At 45.1% G+C, this 22,671-nt stretch overlaps 1 protein-coding gene across 5 annotated transcripts; it reads right to left on the bottom strand.

Annotated features, from left to right (window-relative positions):
- Nucleotides 1–1,646: 1,646 nt before the first annotated feature.
- Nucleotides 1,647–22,671, bottom strand: ZXDC (ZXD family zinc finger C). 5 transcript variants are annotated; one of them, XM_069966712.1, is made up of 10 exons: nucleotides 21,648–22,670; nucleotides 18,761–18,913; nucleotides 17,641–17,719; nucleotides 16,494–16,624; nucleotides 13,161–13,325; nucleotides 11,581–12,254; nucleotides 5,878–5,959; nucleotides 4,479–4,636; nucleotides 3,171–3,272; nucleotides 1,647–2,493 (listed from the first exon to the last, which is right to left on the bottom strand). In XM_069966712.1, the coding sequence occupies exons 1-10, from the start codon at nucleotides 22,606–22,608 to the stop codon at nucleotides 2,407–2,409; spliced, it is 2,592 nt and encodes an 863-aa protein (XP_069822813.1). In that variant the 5' UTR covers nucleotides 22,609–22,670; the 3' UTR covers nucleotides 1,647–2,406. The 5 variants fall into 5 exon arrangements, 4 of the variants coding, with proteins under 4 accessions (XP_069822813.1, XP_069822814.1, XP_069822815.1 ...); XM_069966713.1 differs by having other exon boundaries at nucleotides 2,409–2,493; nucleotides 3,163–3,272; XM_069966714.1 differs by lacking the exon at nucleotides 1,647–2,493 and having other exon boundaries at nucleotides 3,187–3,272; nucleotides 4,475–4,636.

Here is a 22,671-nt window from a genome sequence, read left to right as displayed (position 1 = left end):
GGTGATAACTGGCACAAGGGGGGCTGAAGGCATAGGGGAGGGCTGATGACTGGCAAGGGGGGGGGTGATAACTGGCACAGGGGAGGGCTGATGACTGGCACCAGGAGTGGCTGATTGCACAGGGGAGGGCTGATGACTGGCACAAGGGGGGGCTGATGGCACAGAGATGGCACAAAGGGGGCTGATTGCACAGGGCTGAGCCGCTGATGGCACGTGGGTGTGCCGTAGTGTGTGTCACATTATCTTGTTAATGCCCATGCTGTTTGGTTCTAGTCTTCTTTATTGTTAATTTAAGGTGTTATTTTCGTCGTTGAAAATAACGCTTTATAAGTATAAAAAAAACCTTGGCTCCTAGTTTCTGATGAAATTTGTCAAGCCCTGACATAAGGGATGATGGTGCTGGCTGGGAGACAGGATGATGGCAAAAAATGGCATGGGGCTGATGTTGTATACACACACAAAAAAATTGATATATCGTGATATATTGTTATATCGTGCATGCATCAAATTATATCGTGATATAAATTTTAGGCCATATCACCCAGCCCTAATTTATATGTTTCTTTATAAGAGCACAAGACCAAAGACCCAACATCACCTACTTGGCGACTCATCACTGAATATCACTTTCATCCAAGCCTCCACACTCTATGATCACTTCTGTTTGGCCCTGTGTAATCTTGCAGAGTGGACCAAAATTGGTTTTCCAAAAACACCAGTCAGACAATGTTTTATTTCAGGTCAGGTGCAGACATACATAAGGTGCATTTCAATGAGACTGTGAGCTGGATGAAGTGTAACAGCGCGAAATGGAGGTAACCATTTTTTGCAATCAACCTCATGTGTGTCTGGACCGGACCTGAAATAAAGCAACATTTTACATCAATGAGTGCCGCTGTTATCATTCTACTGATTTAGGCCATGTTCCCCCATGTAGTAAAACACTGGCCATTTCGTGACCCAGCCGGGCCACGAAACAGCCGGTGTCAGAGAAGATAATCCCAGCCAGTACTGCAGTACCGGACGGATTATCTTCACTGCCGCTGAATTCGGATGCGGGCGCATCAGTGTGCGCCCACATCCGAATTCCCCACTGCACACAATGGGGCGTGCGCCTCCCTTGTAAGCACTGACATGTTCTCTACAGCCGCTATTCATTTGACATGTCAGTTTATTGTGGCGCCGCTAGGGATCCCGGCCGGAGTGTATACAATGCAAATTGTGATTCCTACGACACATACGTTGTGAGAACATAGCCTTAGACTGTTTTCATACTTTGGGCTGATCATCACCAGGAGGAGGACTTGACGTGATCCCAAACTTGGACTACAGCCGTTTGTGAGTGTTACCAGAGAGCTCACCTGTTTATCTCTATGTGGATGTATTATTAAAAATAGTTATGTGTATTTGCTACAAAGTAGACAAGCTAAATTTCTTAATTTGTGTCAGGGGTTGTTGATGTTTTCTAAGGGTGCCAGGCGTAGTCACCCCAAAACTAGAGATGTGTGAATTTATAGTAAGTTTGGGTCTACCCAGCTCTACCCAAGACATAAGATGTAATGGTCATCTGGCAATAGTGCAGGACTCTAAGTTTAATACTGATACAAAAACAAATCAAACTCAGACTTACAATACCTTTTTTTAATACTTTCTTAATTCACCAAATTGCACCCATAAAAAAAAAAAGTTACAGGAGGGTGAAAAAAGGAATCTTTGCTGACTTTAAGGAAATATATAAATATTACTTTGTACAACTCTGTACAAAAGAAATTGAAAAGCAAACAAAGACTCCTGCAGTATACACAAATAAATACCTGATATAATTTACAAATTTCAAACACCTGACACTGGGTCAGTTCTGTCCACAGCTTCTTATAAAAAGGAATCAGTCTTTATAGGAGGACAGTGCGTGGCTATAGCAGTCAGACTGACCAGTTTATGCTCTGGAGGTAGGTGCACAGTATCACTGGAGAGATGAGTTTTCTTGAGACAAGATTCAAATACTTAAAAAGGTAAAAGGAGGCAGTCATTTGCTAACAGGAAACATTCAACTTTCATTAAGCACAAAAGATCGCAAAATACTATTTTCCAGACAAGGTTTCAGGCCATCTCTATTCCTTCCAGAAGGAGACAACATGGAAAGAAAATGTTTTATGGAATTTCCAAAGCCTTTTCAGATTTTGTAGAAGGAAGGTAAACTAAAGAGCAGCATTTGAGCACTTTCAAGAAAAGAGTTAAGATGTGACCATATGCCATGTTAAAGAAGAGCATAAAAATCTAGTGCAAAATAAAACGTCACAGTGGAGAATAATCCACAGAGAAACGGACGTGCAGGGTATCGTCTCCTATAACCCCACTGCCAGCAGGCTCTAAATAACACTTTTCCTGCTTGAGTCCAGCTCCAGCTTATTCAAGGTCCTGCAGATTTATTGTGCTTCCCGTAAACTGGGAATTATCTGAAGCTGCGTCATCTTCTGCTGACACATGAGGCTCCTAGACGAGGGGGAAAAAAAACAGCCATTCACTTAGGTATTACTTTCCGGGGGCAATTAATGCTGGTTTTACATTGCAAATGGGTTCTCTTAGACTATACTTAGGGTATGCTACCAATGATAAATCTGCCAGTGTTTTCACCACCTCCCCTAAATGTGTGTAACGCCACACATACAAGGACATACTGTAGTATTCTAAAGGATTTATGCCAGTCAACATTACACTAAAAGGCAACCTATTAGGCTGCACCTCCTTGATTTTGGGGGCAGGCAGAGGTGATAAAAAGTAGGATCTGCAGAGGCCTGCAGAGATTTTTTTTCTTTACTGCTGCTTCTGCAAACTTACACAGAGCAGCAGCCACAATGTTCTACTCTCTGGCTCCCCCTGAAAAGATCTGACTTATGAATGGCTTGGAAGGCAAATTAATTGCCCATTCCTAGATACAACCATCAATGTTAAGAGACCCAGGGGATACTGTCATTCTCAAAATGCTTTTTTTTTTTTTTTTAACACATCAACATAAATCACAAGCCATTTCTTTGCATAATCTATAGAAATGCAAGACACAACTGAGTTGTTGCTCTTGAATTTAATAACCAATACATGTAGATGGTTAGCCCCCCAAAGAGAACCTATTAGATATAAAACTAACAAAAGAAATATACAGACCATCATACCTGCAGGATATGCACAGGCAAATCAACTGTTAGTTGTGTGTGCGTGGCTGGTGACTGGGCACTCAGCTGGAAAGGCAGATCCGCATCCCCTGGAGGTTCATCCTTGTGATGGTACAGAAAACATTCATTTAGAGGAAGGAATAGCAAACACTTCACAAAGTTAGCTATATTACTAGCATACAATTAAAGGGGGCTCTTCACTACCCCGTTTCCCCGAAAATAAGCCACTCTCTAAAAATAAGGTATAGTGAAGGATTTACAGGATAGCTTAAAATAAGGCATCCCCCTGAAAATAAGGCATCCCCCCAAACGTAAGACCCCCTCCACCACCAGGGTTATGTCTGATTATGTTGGTTTGTGATGACAATTACTGTACAGTATATAATAAATGTTAATTTTTTTTGTTCATTTTTTTGTGAATTCTTCGTGGAAAAATAAGACATCCCCTGAAAATAAGACATAGGGGGAGATTCATCAAACATGGTGTAAAGGGAAACTAGTTCAGTTGCCCCTAGCAACCAGATTCCACCTTTTATTTTCCAAAGAGTCTGAGAGGAATGAAAAGTGGAATCTGATTGGTCGCTAGGGGCAACTGAGCCAGTTTCACTTTACACCATGTTTGATAAATCTCCCCCATTGTGCCTCTTTGGGAGCAAAAATTAATATTAGGGTATAAACCCACACACCGTATACGCAGCAAATCCGCAGCAAATGTGATGGTGAAGATTTGATGCTGTGCTCAGCTATTTAGATCTAATCTGCTGCGTATCGCAGTAGTAAATAGGCTGCATATACGGTGTGTGGGTTTATACCCTTAGGGTAGAAACACACACACACACACACACCGTATATACGCAGCAAATACGCAGCAGATTAGATCTAAATAACTGAACACAGCATCAAGTCTTCACCATCAAATCTGCTGCATATACGGTGTGTGTGTTTGTACCCTTAGACGCTCTTATTTTCAGGGAAACACGGTACATCCTGTCTTGAGGCCTTAATAAAGCACAAAAACAACACATAGCTGCAATATCTGTTCTGAAGGGACAGACCTGTCAGTGTACAGTATACCACTGAACTAAGTGGTAATTCAGCTGTAAGGGCAGAAAAGGATATTGTGAAGAGCCCTACTAAATGAGGTATCCTAAGATTTGAGGCAGTGTTCACACTTGTTTTGCTAAGTAATGGTCAGTAATGGTTTCGCTGGGTATTTTTCATAACTGCTCCAGTTTTTGTGCTTTTGCGCCTCAATATCAGAAAATCAAAAACTAGAAATAAAGGAAGATGAATCTTGTGCATACCTACCTGAAGAAGCTGGATCTGAACATAGTGCGCCCCTGTTGCTGGATCCCTTAAAGTCAGTCCACCATTTGACAAAACACTGTTACCAAAACGATTGCCAGCAGGAGATACAGCTTGGTTTGGTTTTGTACCTTTATTTTTCCGTTGTGGAGGTGAAGTCCCTTTACAAAGAAAAAAAGTAAATGTTAAATTTTGGATGAAATGTTTTTTGACATAACACTTTCCTAAGGAATATCCCTCATTGTGGCTAGCAGCTATCGGTCTACACAAGTCAGGAGGGGTTATCGCCACTAACCTTGGTAGTCTAAAATACTGCCTCCTTTCTTGTTCTAGGGTAGAAGAGGTGGTTAATATTTTACGCCATAGTGGTCCAAGATTGAGGTACGGGGCCAAAACGTGTTCTCCGGTGGCCTAATGTAAACGAGAAGTAAGATCGGCGCTTGTTTGCAGTGCCTTTACACGGCACGACAAATCGAGCTGCTGGGCGGCACAAACGATCACTGTATCGTTCGTGCAGCCCTGGGAACTGACAGCACAGATTTGTATACATCTTTGCTGTCAGTTTCCAGATCACAAGTAGCAGTGCATACTTACCATATATGCTGCTTGTGATCCAGCATGTCTCTCCAGTCCTCCGGCTGTCAATCATTCTGAATGAGGCAGCGCCTGAAGATACAGTCGGCGGCCAGACGACTTGGAGAGACATAATGGATCACAAGCAACACACATTACTTGTGATCTGGGAATATGAATATATTTATTTATTATATACATATCTGTGTCTTCAGTTTACCTTTATCGTTATCTGCTGCACATTACTCTGTTTACACAGGAAGATGTGCGGCCAATGATGCTAAATTTTAAAGCCGACTCAAAAGACACGATCAGACGAGCATTAGGCACCTGCCCAGTCCTTTGCTTATCTATGTCACTTTCAGACGGACCAGTTATCAGTCACAGGAGGGTTTTGAGTAGCACTAATAGCTGATAATCAGCTCATGTAAAAGGCCTTTTAAAGGAGTTATCCAGGAGTAAAAAAAAAGGAAAAAACGGCACCAAAACCAGTCCTTAGGTTGTGTGTGGTAGTACAATTTAGCTGTATTTACTTCAATGTCTCCAGTTGGTCTCCAAACTGGAGACAAAAGTTGTGGTGTTTCTGAAAGATGGCAGCCATGTTTTTGCCTGGATAACATCTTTAACACAGGAGGGTAGTCAGTTGTCAGTTCATCAGGGCCTGCAGTGTGGCTGGGACTCACAACCCTTAAAGGACCCAAAAGATGTGTCTGTATAACACTAGTGTAAACCCAGTCTAAGACATAGGGATCTTTTAGCAAAATACTTTTTTTTTTTTTAAAGAAATCACATCTAACAAATATGGTATATGCTGTTGAAACTTGCATACCTGAGCTGCTTGCACTCCCCTTCTTTCTGCTCTTGGCCAGTTGAATGGCTCTGTAGTCAGTCCTTGCTGAGCCCCCACTCTCCTGATCAAAGGGAAAAAGTGAACAAAGGCCTTACAGCTTACTTAAATAAATTAACTACTTAAACCAGAAAAAGGGAAAGTGCATGAGTGTGTGTGTGTGTGTGTGTGTGTGTGTGGGGGGGGGGTCTGTAGGAGGTGATTCTGTGCTATGATGACCCACGTGGAACCATTGCCTCACAGATTTGGGCATTTGTCTTAGGCTCTCCTTATCACTAGCTATTTATGCTGTTAGTTTCAGACCCTATATGCTGTGGGTCTACACAGCCAAAGAGTAGGTCAACACTGTTTCAGTTTTCAAGCAACAGTGACCACCCACTTTGCCCTCGTTTGTATGTTGGGTGAACATGGGGAAAAAAATAAATAGCACCCAAATCTATTGAGCGGTGGTTCCACATGGATCATGGCAGAATTGTTTGAAGGGGCCATATGTCCTCAAATATTTTGAATTTGCAAGTTGCTGAGATCACAAAATAGGCCACCTACAATTTATTGTGTTTACAATTTAAATTTATCAAAGTGTGTAAAATAGAAACTAGTGAAAACGGTCCACAGCAACCAATCTCAGCTGTCAGCTGCAGGGAAATTCTAAAGTTTGTATTTTACACTTCACTGAATGCTGGAAAAGACAAAAGGCCCAGATTTATTAATGTCATCTTAAAGGACAACTCCGGCCAAAATTATTTTTTAATATGTTATTACTTATGGAAAGTTAGACAAATTCCTAATAGTAATAGCAGATGGGAGGAGTAGTAGTAAGGAGATCCCCAGCACCAACCCACAACTGCACAGCTGATAACCTCCTAGATCTGGCCCCCCATCACCAACCCTCCAGCAGCCTCTCCCACTCACTTTCCTGCCGCCCTGTTCCGAACTGCTAGATCACTGCTGCCCCCGCGTCCTGCCAACTCTTTCCCGGATGATAAGAGCTGCTGGGGGTGACATCCGGGACAGAGTTGGCAGGACGCGGGGGCAGCAGTGATCTGGCAGTCCGATACCGGCATGGAAGTGAGTGGACGTGCAGCTAAGCGGCGGGTGTGGGGATCTCCCTAGTACTACTCCTCCCATCATCTGCTCATACTATGAGCAGATCATGGGAGGAGTAGTAGTGTCTATCTGTCCCACAGAACCGAGCAGGGAGGGAGGGAGGGGGGAGGTAGTTAGATGCACCGGCACCTCTCTCCCTCCCTGCTCGGTGCCCTCCATTTGGGGAGCAAGAGTCCTTGCTCACCAAATTATTCTATACACATAGTCCATTAAGTGTAGTTTTTACATTACATTTTCCATACACTTCAATACAGTCCATTAACTTGTAGATATACTGCGCCCCTGCTGAACACTCATAGGAATTACACCTGATTCGTGACATCACTGTTTTTGAGAGAATTTCAACACTCCATGATCTACTAGATTAAGGGAAATAGCCCTAAATGTGCATTTACCATAATTAAAGGACAACTCCAGCCAAAACTATTTTTTTATGTTATTACTTATGGAAAGTTAGGCAAATTTCAAATGTACATTAATTATGGGAAATGCACATATAGGGCTATTTCCCTTAATTTAGTAGATCAGGGAGAGTTCAGATTCTCTAAAAAAAAGTGACGTCACGAACCAGTGGTGTAATTCTAATGGAGTGTCCAGCAGGGGCGCACTATATATAGAAGTCAAGGAGTACCATTGACTTCTATATATAGTGCGCCCCTGCTGGACACTCAATTGGAATTACAATGGATGTGTATGTAAATGTAATATACAGTATGTTTTTGATTCATTACATTTATGGAATACTTTGGGGAGCAAGTGTCCTTGCTACCCAAAGAATTCCATAAATGTAATCAATCAGTACATTTGGATATCCATCACAGTGAGCCCGCCGAACCGCCACTCTAGACTACACTGAACTACTACTCCCATCACCTGCTCATAGCATGAGGTGTAGTAGCTTGGTTATCACTGAGATCGCCGCCGCTGATGCTGCCAGGCGGCGCTCATCACTGTGCAGCCATCATCCCCCTGCGCTCTTCCCTCCTGCAACTTTACACGATCTGATGGCAGACTCCCCACCTGGCTGCCGCTCTCCGATCACACGTGCTGGCCGGGGACACCAGGAAGCACCGGGAGTCGGTATGTGTGATCAGAGAGCGGCGGGCGGGCGGGGAGTCAGCCATCAGATCGTGTAAAGTTGCCGGATCCCGGAAGATGCAGGAGGGAAGAGCGCAGGGGGATGATGGCTGCACAGTGATGAGCGTCGCCTGGCAGCATGAGCGGCGGCGATCTCATAGCGATAACCAAGCTACTACACCTCCCATCACCTGCTCATGCTATGAGCAGGTGATGGGAGGTGTAGTTCAGTGTAGTCCAGAGCGGCGGTTCGGCGGGCTCACTGTGATGGATATCCAAATGTACTGATTGAATACATTTATGAAATACTTTGGAGGCAAGTGTCCTTGCTCCCCAAAGTAGGTGATGGGAGGTGTAGTAGCTTGGTTATCGCTATGAGATCGCTGCCGCTGATGCTGCCAGGCGACACTCATCACTGTGCAGCTATCATCCCCCTGCGCTCTTCCCTCCTGCTTCTTCCGAGATCCGGCAACTTTACACGATCTGATGGCTGACTCCCCGCCCGGCCGCCGCTCTCTGATCACACATACCGGCTCCCGATGCTTCTTGGTGTCTCCGGCCAGCACATGTGATCGGAGAGCGGCGGCCAGGCAGGGAGTCTGCCATCAGATCGTGTAAAGTTGCAGGAGGGAAGAGCGCAGGGGGATGATGGCTGCACAGCGATGAGCGTCGCCTGGCAGCAGCGGCGATCTCATAGCGATAACCAAGCTACTACACCTCCCATCACCTGCTCATGCTATGAGCAGGTGATGGGAGTAGTAGTTCAGTGTAGTCCAGAGCGGCGGTTCGGCGGGCTCACTGTGATGGATATCCAAATGTACTGATTGATTACATTTATGGAATACTTTGGGGAGCAAGGACACTTGCCTCCAAAGTATTTCATAAATGTATTCAATCAAAAACACTGTATATTACATTTACATACACATCCATTGGAATTCCAATGGAGTGTCCAGCAGGGGCGCACTATATATAGAAGTCAATGATACTCCTTGACTTCTATATATAGTGCGCCCCTGCTGGATACTCCATGGTAATTACACCCCCACTTTTTTTTTTTTTTTTTTTAAGAGAATCTGAAGTCTCCCATATCTACTAATTTAAGGGAAATGGCCCTATATGTGCATTTCCCATAATTAATGTACATTAGAAATTTGTCTAACTTTCCGTAAGTAATAACATAAAAAAATAGTTTTGGCCGGACTTCTACTTTAATGTATATTAGGAATTTGTCTAACTTTCCATAAGTAATAACATTAAAAAATACTTTTGGCCAAACTTCTCCTTTAAAATTAGGACACTCCTATTCACTCGGCCTTTGTACATTGCAGCACCGTACTCCCCCAAACATTTATGAGTAACTGGTATGTCCCAATCATCTAAAAGGATCTTCTATTGGATAATGAAACACGTCCATAGAGGAACACATATCGGCATTTTGTTAGTACATCCTTCAACGAGTCATCCAGTTTTTTTTTTTCTTTAAACCAGCATAACTCCCAGCTAGGGATGAGCTAACCTCGAGCATGCTCGAGTCGATCTGAACCCGAACTTTCGGCATTTGATTAGCGGTGGCTGCTGAACTTGGATAAAGCCCTAAGGCTATGTGGAAAACAAGGATATAGTCATTGGCTGTATCCATGTTTTCCAGTCAACCTTAGAGCTTTAACCAAGTTCAGCAGCCACCGCTAATCAAAAACGAACGTTCGGGTTCAGATCGACTCGAACCCGAACCCTGTTCGCTCATCTCTACTCCCAGCATACACTGATGTCATTAACCAGGGCATGGTTGGGAGTTGTGGTTCTGCAGAAGCTGATGAGCCACAAATTAGAGACCAGTGCTTTAACACAAATAGAACCACACACATAACTATAACTTAGGAATTTGGAATAGCACCAAGCTTAACAACATTAAGGGTGAAGGTACCTAAAACCAAGTGTTACTGCTTTTGATAGCCCTGTGTCAGGTAACTCTAAAGTGAATCCCATGATGGTGTTCTCCTGCATGCACAATTCTTAAACCAAAATCTACATCTTAAAAGCTAATGTACCATCAGGTACATCACTTAGTTCTTTTTCGTCAACAGATCGGCGCTGGGATGCCGGTAGCATGGTCCTTTTTTTTTTTTTTTTTTTGAACGGCTGCCTGATTCCAGCGCACAGCCCTGGTCTATTCCCGAGCACTGGGCCCAGCAAGAAGCACTGGGGACAGGTCTGCCGGCCCCCAGTATGACAAAACTCCCTCCGCAGCACAGCTTTATTGATTCTAATGGAGCCGTGTCACAGAGGGAAGGGGAGTCTCACACTGCGGGCCAGTTAGTGATGTTACCAGAATTTTGAGTTCGATACCGATACTAACTTTTTTATTTCGATACTCAATACCAGTTCGATACTTTTTTTTTTTTTTTTTTTTAAACACAACGATAGAAATATAATACCCCCTAGACAGCGAATATAATAAACCTGAAATGCTATCTATATTCTTCAGGCCTGCACTATTACAGAGATACCAATTTAAGGACCTTTTTTAATTTTATTACGTTACAAATAAAGTTTACGTTTTTTACATAATTGTGTACCGAGTACAGCGATCACTTAGACAGCTCTGCTATATTTTGTACAACGATCACTTAGACAGCTCTGCTATACATTGCTAGGACAGCTCTGCATCACTTATACTTATGCTGATGTCGGCACCTCAAAACCCCTGCCCACCTTCCCCACCCGCCAGCTGGCTGGATCCTCACATGTGCTGCAGGGCCCCCTTCTCCTCTGACCTCCTCTCCAGGACCTCCCGCTCTCCCTCTTCAGCCTCCTCTTGGGGACTTCTTGCTCTCCCCCTTCAGCCACAGATACCTCCGTGCAGCTCCGGCTCCTCTGCATAAATAATTTCTCTGATAACAGAGTCTGGCCGAGCCACACTCTATTATCAGAGAGACACTAGCAGCGGCAGTCTGCTATACATAGTAGCCCACCCCTGCTGTATATAGAACAGGCTCAGGAGGGGTTAATGCCGCTGTCATTGTGACAGCGGCATCTACACAGTTAAACAGTCGGCACTAGCAATTGCAAAGTGCCGGCTATTTGAAATTGGCGCCGCCGGTAGCGGAGGGAGTGCAGAGGAGGTGACAGGTGGGAGCAAAGGGCGGCACACAGAACAAGGCCGGCGCTCAGATAGCCGCCGGCAGTGTTCTCTGCGCTATAATTTATGTTAGGCTGCCTAATAGTGTAGCCTAACAAAGTACCGAACAGTTTTTTTGCCCGAAATATCGATAGTATCAATATTATCAATAAATATAATAATATTTCGGTGCATCGTGCAACACTAGGGCCATTGGGCCCAGTGCTTCATGCTGAGCCAGTGCTTAGATAGATGGCCACTGTGCGCGGGAACCAGACTGCAGTTAACAAAAAAAAAAAAAAAAAATGTGCCACCGGCATGTACGTTTTAATACTTTACAACACATGTAAATAAGGCAACTAGAATACTTGTAAGCTTACCAAAATGGAGTTTCCAGCTACTGGGCTAAAGTCCATGTCCTTCTGAGAGCTGTAGCTACCCGTTTGTGGAAACACAAATTGTGTCACCACTTTACTCCCCTCCTGCTGGCTTACAACCTCTGAAGCCGGGATAAGGCCTCTGTCGGCTTTGGTCTGTGTCGACAACTCAGAAATGGAGCTACTTGTTCCCAGTGTAACTGAAGGTGTTAAAGTTGTGGAATCAATAGTAAGGTTATTTGTGGATGTAAGAGCATGAATGTCCTGATTGGACCCTCTCATTGACAAAGACGCCAAGGAGCCCAGAGCCTCTGCATTTACTGTTTGTACATCATCCAGTTGAAGGCTACCTTGCTGAAGAATGGATGCTGCTGCTCCCAGGAGAAGAGAGCTCTCCAGGCCATTGGTGTTATCATTGTTAGACACCAAAACCAAAGGGTCGACGGGATGTACCAGAGTGTTATTGTTGGCTGACAAGCTGCCTCCTAGTGTAGATCTTACAGAAGACACATCAATGGTCAATATTCCAGAGTTAACCAGGGTAAGGTCGGCAGAGATTCCAGATCCATTCGAGGACACATTGGTGAATAGTGAGGAGAGGTCCAAGTTACTTAAGTCACTCTGTCCTGAGCTGGTCAGTTCACTACTAGGAGTGAGAGAACTTGCAGCTTCAAGATCTATAACACAAAAGTAGAAGTTTTGCAAATAAATATTATAAACATATCTATGAAATTTGTATGGGAAGTCTATTACAGTTAGGCTAATACAATACACAGCAGTAGGAATTATACTAAATACGATGCACTTTTTTTTTTTTTTTTTTTTTTTTTTTAAGCGAAGCTGTTACCACTGACTTGCTGCCAAGATGGTGGCACCGCTGCACTGTTGTCTGTAACTTTTTTTATGAAAATAAGAAAAATGCCTTTATTTGAAGAGTGTCAAGGAGATGGGGCTTAGGGCTCCCTGGGCCCTAACACTGCAAGACCCCACTGCAGCATAGTGAGGCGTAGCAGTGCTAAGGCCCAGCGAACCCTAAGCCCCATCTCATTGTAACTATTTACAGTCTAAATAAAAGTTGTATTTTTTAAAGTGTCACTGTCGTGAAATTTTTTTTTGCAGAAATCAATAGTCCAGGCGATTTTAAGAAACTTTGTAATTGGGTTTATTAGCCAAAAAATGCATTTTTATCAAGAAAAAGCAGTTTGAAGCTCTCCTCCCTGTCTGGGTACGTCTGATGCAACAAGTCACAATTTCCTGATTTTTTGCAGTGGATGGAACAGAGGGGGGGGGGGGGTGACCTGGAAAAAGGCTTTTTAAATGCAGATAATGGCGTATTTTGCTAATAAACCCAATTACAACGTTTCTTAAAATCGCCTGGACTATTGATTTCTGCAAAAAAATAAATAAATACGACAGTGACTGTAACAAAAGTATAAAACAAAAGCACAGGAAACAAAAAGGTATGTTCCGAATGCATTTACCAATGTTTATCAAGAGGTGCCACCAGCTTGAAAAGTGGCCAGTGGTGACAGATTTGTTTTAAGTTAAACAAAGCTTGTGGTCATTGTGGGAAAATAACCTACCATGGCCATGCTGTTTAACCATGTGAGCTTTCAGACTTTGCTTGGAAGTGAATATCTTGCTGCAATTAGAAACTGAACATCGTGTCTTTGAGGCGTCCACATCTTGAAGGTGCTTTTTGGAGTGGATGTACAGGCTGCTTCTAGCAGAGAACTTGGCTCCACAGCCTGGCAGGGAGGAATAGATTGACAGACTCAATGAGCATAAAAAACCCAACAGCCCACCAATCCTAATACTTCAGCCTTTTAATTACATATTCAGGGACTAAAGGACACATTTATTGCTTAATGGTGCGTTCACACCTACAGGATCTGCAGCTGATTTTCTGCAGCAGATTTCATTTAAATAACTGAACACAGCATCAAATCTGCTACAGATCTGCTGCAGATCCTGTAGGTGTGAACGCACCCTTACAGACAAAAAAAAATAGTCAGTGTCAAAAGAAACCAAGAATACAATAGACTATCACAGAATAAGGAACAGTTTATCCTATTATGAGGTGGTGGAGTAGACCTGCCATTCTCTTTTTATTAAAGCAGTGATTACCACTGGCCTGAGTGACACTTCTCTGCCTAGGTGTGATATGGGCAGCACGAAGCAGCTATCACATTCCATCTATTATAACATTTTTTTCCATACATGTGCAGTGACGTCAAGTCCTCCGGAGAACGGTCAGGAACTCACTACTAGCTCAACCGTTGTCCATTTGTTAAGCACCTACACTCAAAAACATCCCAGAAAATTTTTTGGGCTACAGATAAATGTGAACCCAATGTAAAATTCACACAATATCTACTAAGAGTAGGGATGCACGATGCACCAAAATATCGATACTACTATCGATATTTCGGGAAAAAAAACGATTCGGTACCAGGATTTCCTGGTATCGATACTTTATGTTAAGCTGCGTTATTAGGCAGCTTAATATAAAGTATAGAGCAGAGAAACCAGCCGGCGGCTAGCAGAGCGCCGGCCATGTTCTCTGAGTGCTGCCCCCTGCCGTCACTTCCTCCTCCGCCCGCCCCTTCCTCCGCTCACTGCAGGGATAAGTTATAGCCGGCACACACAGCGATCGCTAGTGCCGGCTATATAACTGTGCAGATGCCGCTGTCACACTGACAGCGGCATCTGACCCATCCTGAGCCTCTCCAGAAACAGTGGGGTCGGCTACTGTGTGTAGCAGACCCCCCGCTGCTAATGACCCGCAGTCTGTCACACCTCAGCCTCCTGTCCCTCCTAGAATGCAGCCGGTGTGAGGAGCTGTGTCTAGGGCTGCGCTTCTCAGTGTGAGGTTGGTGAGGCTCTGGTGCCCGCTCTCTCTCTCTCCATCAGCGGAGCTGTTCCTATGCATATTCATGTATGCACACTCTCAGTGGCTGCGCTTCCTGACCGGCCTGAGTGTGCACACATAAGTATGCACGGAGGCCTGACAGCTGGGAGCTTCCCGGAGCTGAGGGGAGGGGGGATTTGCAAAGGGAGCTTATTTAAGGTGGAACAGACAGCCTGAATCTTGGCCAGCAGCAAAGGTTAATCTTCCTGCTGGCCGAGGTTCAGGCTGTCTGTTCCACCTTAAACTCCCTTTACAAATCCCCCCTGGCCCCTGCTTTGATAAGCCTCATGCTTTGAGTGTCCACAGGTACAGCAGTGAGTGAGAGCAGGGGATGTGTGCAGACATTGCAAACATCCCTGCCCTCTAGTGTGCACCCCACATCCCTGCCCTCTAGTGTGCACCCCACATCCCTGCCCTCTAGTGTGCACCCCACATCCCTGCCCTCTAGTGTGCACCCCACATCCCTTCCCCTCTAGTGTGCGCCCACATCCCTTCCCCTCTAGTGTGCGCCCACATCCCTGCCTTCTAGTGTGCGCCCACATCCCTGCCCTCTAGTGTGCGCCCACATCCCTGCCCTTACACCCCTGCCCCCTGACAGGAACTGACCTGCCAGGCAGAGTAACCCTCTCTTGTCTGTCCAGACCTGGCAGCCTTCACCAGCTCCCTGCAGTGTGCGGGTTGTAGGCTGTACACAGTGGCGGATTAAATGTACCCTTGGCCCCGGGCTGTTCACCCAACCTGGACACCCCCCCCCCCCCCCCGTCAATCCGCCTACATTATAATCCACTACTGCCCCCCCATGCTGTCTCCAATAAACACAATGTTTGGTCCCTTGCTTCAAAGAGGATGTCAAGAGAGGAAGGGGCAAGAGAGGAAGGGGCTGATCTTATAGGGGATGTCACAGCAGCACAGAGAATGTCAGGAGAGGAGGGGGCTGATCTTATAGGAGAGGTCGCAGGGTCCCAGCAGCACAGAGGATGTCAGGAAAGGAGGGGTCCCAGCAGCACAGAGGATGTCAGGAGATGAGGGTGCTGATCCCATAGGGGAGGTCACAGCAGCACAGAGGATGTCAGAAGAGGAGGGTGCTGATCTTATAGGGGAGGTCACAGCAGCACAGAGGATGTCAGGAGAGGAGGGGGCTGATCTATAGGGGAGGTCACAGCAGCACAGAGGATGTCAGGAGAGGAAGGAGTGTGCTGATCTTATAGAAGAGGTCACAGCAGCACAGAGGATGTCAGGAGAGGAGTGTGCTGATCTATAGGGGAGGTCACAGCAGCACAGAGGATGTCAGGAGAGGAGTGTGCTGATCTATGGGGAGGTCACAGCAGCACAGAGGATGTCAGGAGAGGAGGGTGCTGATCTTATAAGGGGTGTTGTATTTTTTTCGAGGTATCAAACTGGTATCGAGTATCGGTATCGAACTCAAAATTCTGGTATCGTGACATCACTAACTAAGAGTACCCCACATAGCACGATACTATAACAGCCTAAGAATCTTGTTAAAATATAGGACTTTATTTAAACCTCCCAAATGGACAATAATAAAAACGTTTAAAAACAGACATGAACCCTATAGGTGCAGGGCCCCGGAGATCCTATTACCATAAAGGCAAATTAAAATAAATAAATTATGTCTCGTTTTATATTTTTGTCCTTTGAAAACTTGTTTGAAGGGATATTCTCATCTCAACCAATATAATTATACTTGTAGGGTTCATCAAGTAAAATATTTTTGCAAATACGTTCATTTAGTAAATTTGTCTCATTCTTCCAATATGCTGCTCTCTCCCTCCCATTGTTGACGGCTTGTTGTCTAAGTAACCGATCACCACTCTACTGTAAAAGCAGTGGTCTGGCTGGTGTATAACCCTTTAACTATTGTCTATATTTTTACAAGATTCTTATGCTTTTATAGTATCATTGCTATTTGAGGTACTCCTTGTAGGCGGCGTGTATGTATGTACCTAGTAAACTGCAGAAAGAAGGTTAATAAAATGAGTCTTACCCTCTATGGGACACTCAAAGGGTTTGGTTCCCAGGTGGGTAATTTTATGGCCTTTTAAGTGCTCGGCTCTTGTAAATGATTTACCACAGCCTTCTACTGGACAGGGGTAACGTCTGTCATCCTCATGTTTCCTTGAAGCAAAAACAAGATTACAATTTGATCATCATCAGTAAATTATAATGTATTAGACTGGGTTCACAGTGCATTTTTGCAGTTTGTTTAACAGATCCGTTTCTAAATAGTTACTTTTAATGTACAGAAAGACATGGTAAACCAAGTTTTGATGTAAGTAAAAAAAAAAAAAAAAAATTGATCCGTTTCAATTTTTTTTTTAATGGAAAAAAGGATCCAAATGGATGCACAAAATCTAATTCGCAGTTACCCAGCCTTAGGGCCCTATTAAACGGGACGATTATCGTGCGAAAAATCGTTATATCGTTTGAATTTAAACAATAATCATTCTGTGTAATTGCAGGTAACGATCGAAAAATTGTTCGTATGTCTTTAAACGTTGATTCAGGTCTAAACCTAAAATTATCGTAAATCGTTCGCTGTAATTCCACAATCGTTCGCTCAAGTTCCGCATTTTTTAACTAATCATTTAGAGTAATTGCACATTGTTCATCGTTTTACTGGGATAAGAAGGAACAAACGATCATAGTAACAATCGCAATAACAATTATCGTTCTGTGTAATATGGTGAACGATTTCAGGTTAACGATAAACAAATCTCGTTTGCGATCACTTATTGTTAGTTGTTAAAAATTGCTCCGTGTAATAGGACCCTTACACTGTACAACAATAAGTGCAATACTGGAATGTAAATTATCCACGTTATGATACCACCCATAACCAATCCACCAAATATATACACATATCCATATAAAGGGATTTTCTGAGGACAGTTCTGCTACAGTCAAAACCATAAAACCTGGTCTCCTTATACATATCAAAGCACATCCTTACATTGACATGGCGGCTATAAACCAAGCCTGATTTTTCACATCAGCACTACCACCACATATGTTATGCTTTAGGAGAAAGCAACTAAAAAGGTGAAGAATCCCTTGAACACTCTATGCAAATTCTCTGAGAAAACATGAACATTTGTGCTTTGTGCCAGTGAGAAATAGCAAGTACATGATACCTTTTATGTCTCAAGAGCTTGGACATGCTTGTGAAAGATGAGCCACAGCTTTCAAAGTCACAAATAAAAGGTCTTTCACCTGAAACAAGCAAAAACAATTTGATCCCAAAAAAAAAAAAAAAATCAAAGACATAGAAAACAGGTAACACTTCAAGGGAATCAGTCAGCACCTGGGGCCTAGCTCTGGTGCTGACAGTGTGCAGTAGCTGGCAGTCCCATAGTGAACATGTTATCTTTTGGTACAGTCTCCTACTGTAACTGAACTGCCTACAGAGGACTGATCTGCAATCAGACACACTAATTGGCAGCTGAGCGAGCAAGAGGCCGGGCAGCACAGAATATTCATGAAGAGGCAGAAGGAAGGAGTGGTGCGTTGTGCCAGAGTGTGAGTCACAACTCTTGTTTGACTCTCATTACAGTACGAGACCTGATCTAATCCACTCCACAAATTACCAAAAGTTGAAATGCTCACTAGGGGACTTTTTAACTACAGCGCACTGTCAGCACCTCAGGTAGGGCTCGGGTGCTGACAGATTCCCTTTCAGTCTTTATATGAAAGATAACAAAAAAGTTAATTCATGTTTAAATGTACAGGTTACTTAATAGGAGTAGCTGCACCATGTCAATGTCATGACAAGTGTTGAGCGAACCTGTCAAACTGTTTGGGTTCAGCAACATTATCCAAACCCGAACATTCTGTGCTACATTCCCCGTGGCTGCAGCATATGGATGCTGCCCTAGGGAGTCCTGGTAAACATGGATACAGCCACAAACACTAGTCATGACAAGGCAAAATACTGCCAACAAATGGCAATTCAAAAGCCCTTGTTATATGCTAGGCAAGATGACTTTTCTGTATGACACAATGATAATACAGACACTAATATGCAGAAACACTGTCGGAATTAGTCATGGCAGCAATGAACTGACCAGGACTGCTAAAAACTAGTAGCCAGACTCCTCAGCAGTCTGCAATCTGTCTGTCAATCTATGAAAACTGTAAAATTGTTCCGATCGTTGCAGTAGTCTCACAATGAGTTGATGGAACTGCCAGCAGCTCTAGTGCTGAAATATCAAACAATTTACAAGTTGCCTTACATATGAGGCACCCATGACTTACCTGTATGACTGCGTAGATGTATTTTCAGCCTGCACGCCTTATCGTATTGCTTATTGCAGCCAGGGAAAGAGCAGATGAACTGTTCCTGCTCTCGTACATGTGCTCTGTGATGGGAGAATAATGCAGTCACTGTAATAAAACTCTTGTCGCAACCTACAAAGAACAAGAGTGTTCAGTCTCAAAAATGGTTCCTGTTCAAGACAGAATCCTCATGGACAGACAAAACCCAAGCAACTTTGTAAATACCTGGTTATAAACCTACCATGCAAAGCTACAATCAAAACCTGCATACCCTAGTTACAGAATAAAGAGGCCCATTGTGTAAGCTGATTGTGTGCTCAGCCATACTCTCACATACTGCTCTCCATGTGCTATTTTTTGTTGTTTAATGGAAACACAATAGCAGGATCCCCACTGATGAGTGTACAGTGTATGGTAGACATCAGAGAAATTAGGTTCCATCCACTAGCTCAGAGACAACTTAAAACTGAAGATGGGCTTCTCCCCGGCAGCCGGGGTGACAGGCTTCCTTTAAATGACAGCTATGCTTTAAAGTGATCACCCGACAAAATGGAAACAGATACCCTAAATGTACTGTCAAATCGTGATGTGAACAGTCCCTAAAAGGAGTTGTACTTTGAAAAAACTACAACCCATTTCAGTCAGGCCTGGGTACACCTTTATAATATAGACCAGTCCAATTCTGCACATTATCAAGTAATAGGAAAATCACAGATACTTTCTTGCAAAAACAGCTCCATCCCTGTCTCCAGGTTGAGTGGTATTGCAATTCAGCTCCTTTCACTTTAACGGAGCAGAGGTACAAAATCACACCCTAACCAAGGACAAAAGTGGAACTATTTCTGGAAGGTGGCAGCCATGTTTCTGTAAGCCTGGATGACCACTTTAAAGTGACTTTACCACCAGGCCCAGGCTGAAGCACTGGAGGCAGACGGACCCACCCTTAGTGGGAGGAAACCCCCGCCCTTCTATGATAAAGTTCCATTGATTCTAATGGAGTCACGTCATGGAGGGGCTGGGGTTTCTTCACACTAAGGGTGGGTCGGCCCGCCTCCAGTGTTTCAGCCTGGGCCTGGTGGTACAGTCACTTTAAAGGCCCTATTACAAGGAGCAGTTATCTGACAAAACAAACAGATATCATCCTGTGTAATAAAAACACAACGATTAGCCGAGAAGCAAAATTTACTTATCAGCTAATCACTGTCTTTCAACAAGTTTAAAAATCACTGATCACACATTGCTCTACGTAATAGCTTATGTGTGGCCAACGGCTGATTAAAGGGGCACTCCGGCATCAGTATATAGAAAATAAGAGGTTATGCTTACCTCTTCATCCTACCCTGGTGTCCTCCTGCCGTGTCTCTTGGTCCTCTGCTGACCGCCACCACCACAGACGAACTCATCTCTGCAGTGATGGCCTGCTTATCCACTCTCCGACAGCAGCTCAGTATCATCTCCATCAGTGATTGGCTGAGCAGGCTGTCACTGCTGAGGTTGGTTCGTCTGCGGAAGCAGCAGTCCGCATGGGTAAAAGGTAAGAATTACAACTTTATTTTCTATATACTGACGCCTAATGATGTACCCGCAGCCCTGGCTGCACAATTATGGAGCCGTGTAATAAGCTTTGTAAGGGCCATAAAAAGAATATCGTCTGCGTAATGTGGCCCTAAGTGAGAGACGATCGAGCAGATCGGTGCTCACTTATGCCAAGCATTAGGCTGTTTAATACGGACTGTAAGACCATTATAGGATGCTGTATCTGCAGAAAAGCGTGGTAACCAAGAGCCTCATTATTTTTATGGGAATTTTTTTTAGCAGTTGTGGGGGGCTGCTTTTAACTATTTTCATGTCTGTAGTGGGTCTGCATCTTGCCATTGCGGTGAGCTGTTGCATTTTTCTGTGTGTGTACAGGGAGAGACGCGTCACCCAAGGCAGTCAAGGAAGCGGAAACTGCAGCGTACACAACTACATCCTGCAGCTGCCTAACCCATACCCACTGGTATCTAAAGCAATAATTTCTCTGAAACACACAGGCATTTCAGCATAAATCATACATCATGTTCCTACTCCCTGTTTGTTTTTTTTATGCGGCCATGGTTTGGGTAGTACAAAACCACAGACAGGTTCCATTTAATCCCTAACTCCTGGGATCTATTCTGATCCTGTTGGCTCTTAATGGCAGGGTCAGAATAAAGTTATGCTGTGGTCCTGCACTGGCATAGGAGATCAGCTGTTAGTATGACAACTGATCATCTGCTGTAACTACCCCAAGCAGAGAATCCTTTGTTCCGGGTTGTTTAAACTGTTACATGCTGTCAAATCATGACAGTGGTGTGTAACGGGTTCCAGTGGGGTAAGCAAATATACTCAACTGATCAAAAATCCAGCAACATGGTCTGGCTCCTGATCAGTCTCCATGGCAGTCCCAGGGGCATTCTGAATACGGCAATATAAGGCAATCATCTGCGGGGGGGGGGGGGGGGGGGGGGGGGGGGGTTTGGGGGGAATCATTAAAATCTCCCCTGTGAGTTTGTATCTCAAAGAAATTTCAGTCTAGGAATAAAATCTGAGTGATCTTAAAAATGGCGCTGTACTAGTACACCGTAATATGGCTGAACTTTTCATTATACAATGATGAATCTTTATTTCCATAAACTCTACCCAGACATCCCTTGTTTACACTGACATAGGCGAGGTCAGGGTGCCACCATATATACACTGGATTATTGGCCGCAATCAGCAGAGCAAAACCCGCGCCCCCACCGCCTCCCGGCAGGGTATGCGGTCACACCTCCTAATCCACCATTAAACTCCACAAATAAAACACCATGGGCTCCATCCTTCAGGTGATTTTCAGGACGCATACCATTGAATTCACACTTATACGGCCTCTCGGGCTCAAAATGCGTCCTCCTGTGTGCGCTGAGCTTGGTGGCGGTGGGGAAGGCCTCGCCACAGGCGTCACAGCGGAACAGGTTCTCCTGCTCGTGGGCTTTCAGATGGGCTTTGAGGTTGTAGACGGTGGTGAAGCTCTTGCCGCAGCCCGGGGCGTCGCAGGAGAAGGGGCGCTGCTTGTCGTGTGACTGCATATGACGCTTGAGCTTGTAGAGGGTGGTGAAGGACCAGGCGCAGTTCTCCACATGGCACTTGTAGGGCCGCTGGTCCTCGGTGTGGCTCAGGAGATGGACCTTCAGCTGCTGCTTACGGTCAAAGGCTTTGGCGCAGCCGGGCTCGGGGCAGCGGAAGACCAGCAGCACCCCCTTCCGGGCCAGGTCCAGGGCCTCCCCCAGATTCACCTGCAGCTCCCCAAGGTCTCCCACCAGGAAGCCGGCCACCTGCTCGTCCACCGGCTCCCTCAGCACCATGTCCACGTCCTCCAGGCCCTCAGAGAAGCCGTGCGGGGCCCCGGAGCCGCTGCTGCCGGCCTCCCCCTGCGGGGACAGCTCCGAGGCCCAGTGCTGCTGCGGGGTGGCGGGCGCACTGTTACTCCCAGCCCGCGGCTGCGGCCTATCCCCGCTCTCCGGGCCTCCTCCCAGGGTCAGCAGCCCGTTCTCCAGCCGCACCGTCACGTATCCAGGGAGAGCCAGCTCCGAGGACGGGCAGGGCCTCGGCGGCTGAGGGGGAAGGGAGGGCGCCGGGGCCTGGGAGCTACCGGCGACCACGGAGCCCAGGTTAACCACCATGTAGATGGGATGTACACCGGTATCTTCTTTCTGGAACCCGGACTTTTCCTCGTCCTCCTCAGCGGCCTCGGACTGCGCTTCTCCCTCAGGGAGCCCGGAGCCGCCATCTTGCTGCCGCTGCCCCGTCGGCCCCTGGATTTCCATCTTGGTGTCCCTGTAGCATGTAGTTCGTGCGGAAGGAGACAGCAAACGACGGTTTCACTAGCA

This window comes from Dendropsophus ebraccatus, chromosome 4, assembly GCF_027789765.1.
Source record: "Dendropsophus ebraccatus isolate aDenEbr1 chromosome 4, aDenEbr1.pat, whole genome shotgun sequence".
NCBI lineage: Eukaryota > Metazoa > Chordata > Amphibia > Anura > Hylidae > Dendropsophus > Dendropsophus ebraccatus.
Note: the sequence above shows the minus strand (reverse complement) of the source record. Positions and strands in the feature narration are given on the sequence as shown.

Bases quoted from the DNA above. Each gene is read 5' to 3' on its own strand.
- ZXDC (XM_069966712.1), bottom strand. From the start codon at position 22,608: ATGGAAATCCAGGGGCCGACGGGGCAGCGGCAGCAAGATGGCGGCTCC. The intron at 18,914-21,647 runs GTATGCGTCCTG...TGTTCTTTGTAG, and splicing joins GTATAAGTGTGAATTCAATG to GTTGCGACAAGAGTTTTATT. The intron at 13,326-16,493 runs GTAAGACTCATT...CCTCCCTGCCAG, and splicing joins CTTTGAGTGTCCCATAGAGG to GCTGTGGAGCCAAGTTCTCT.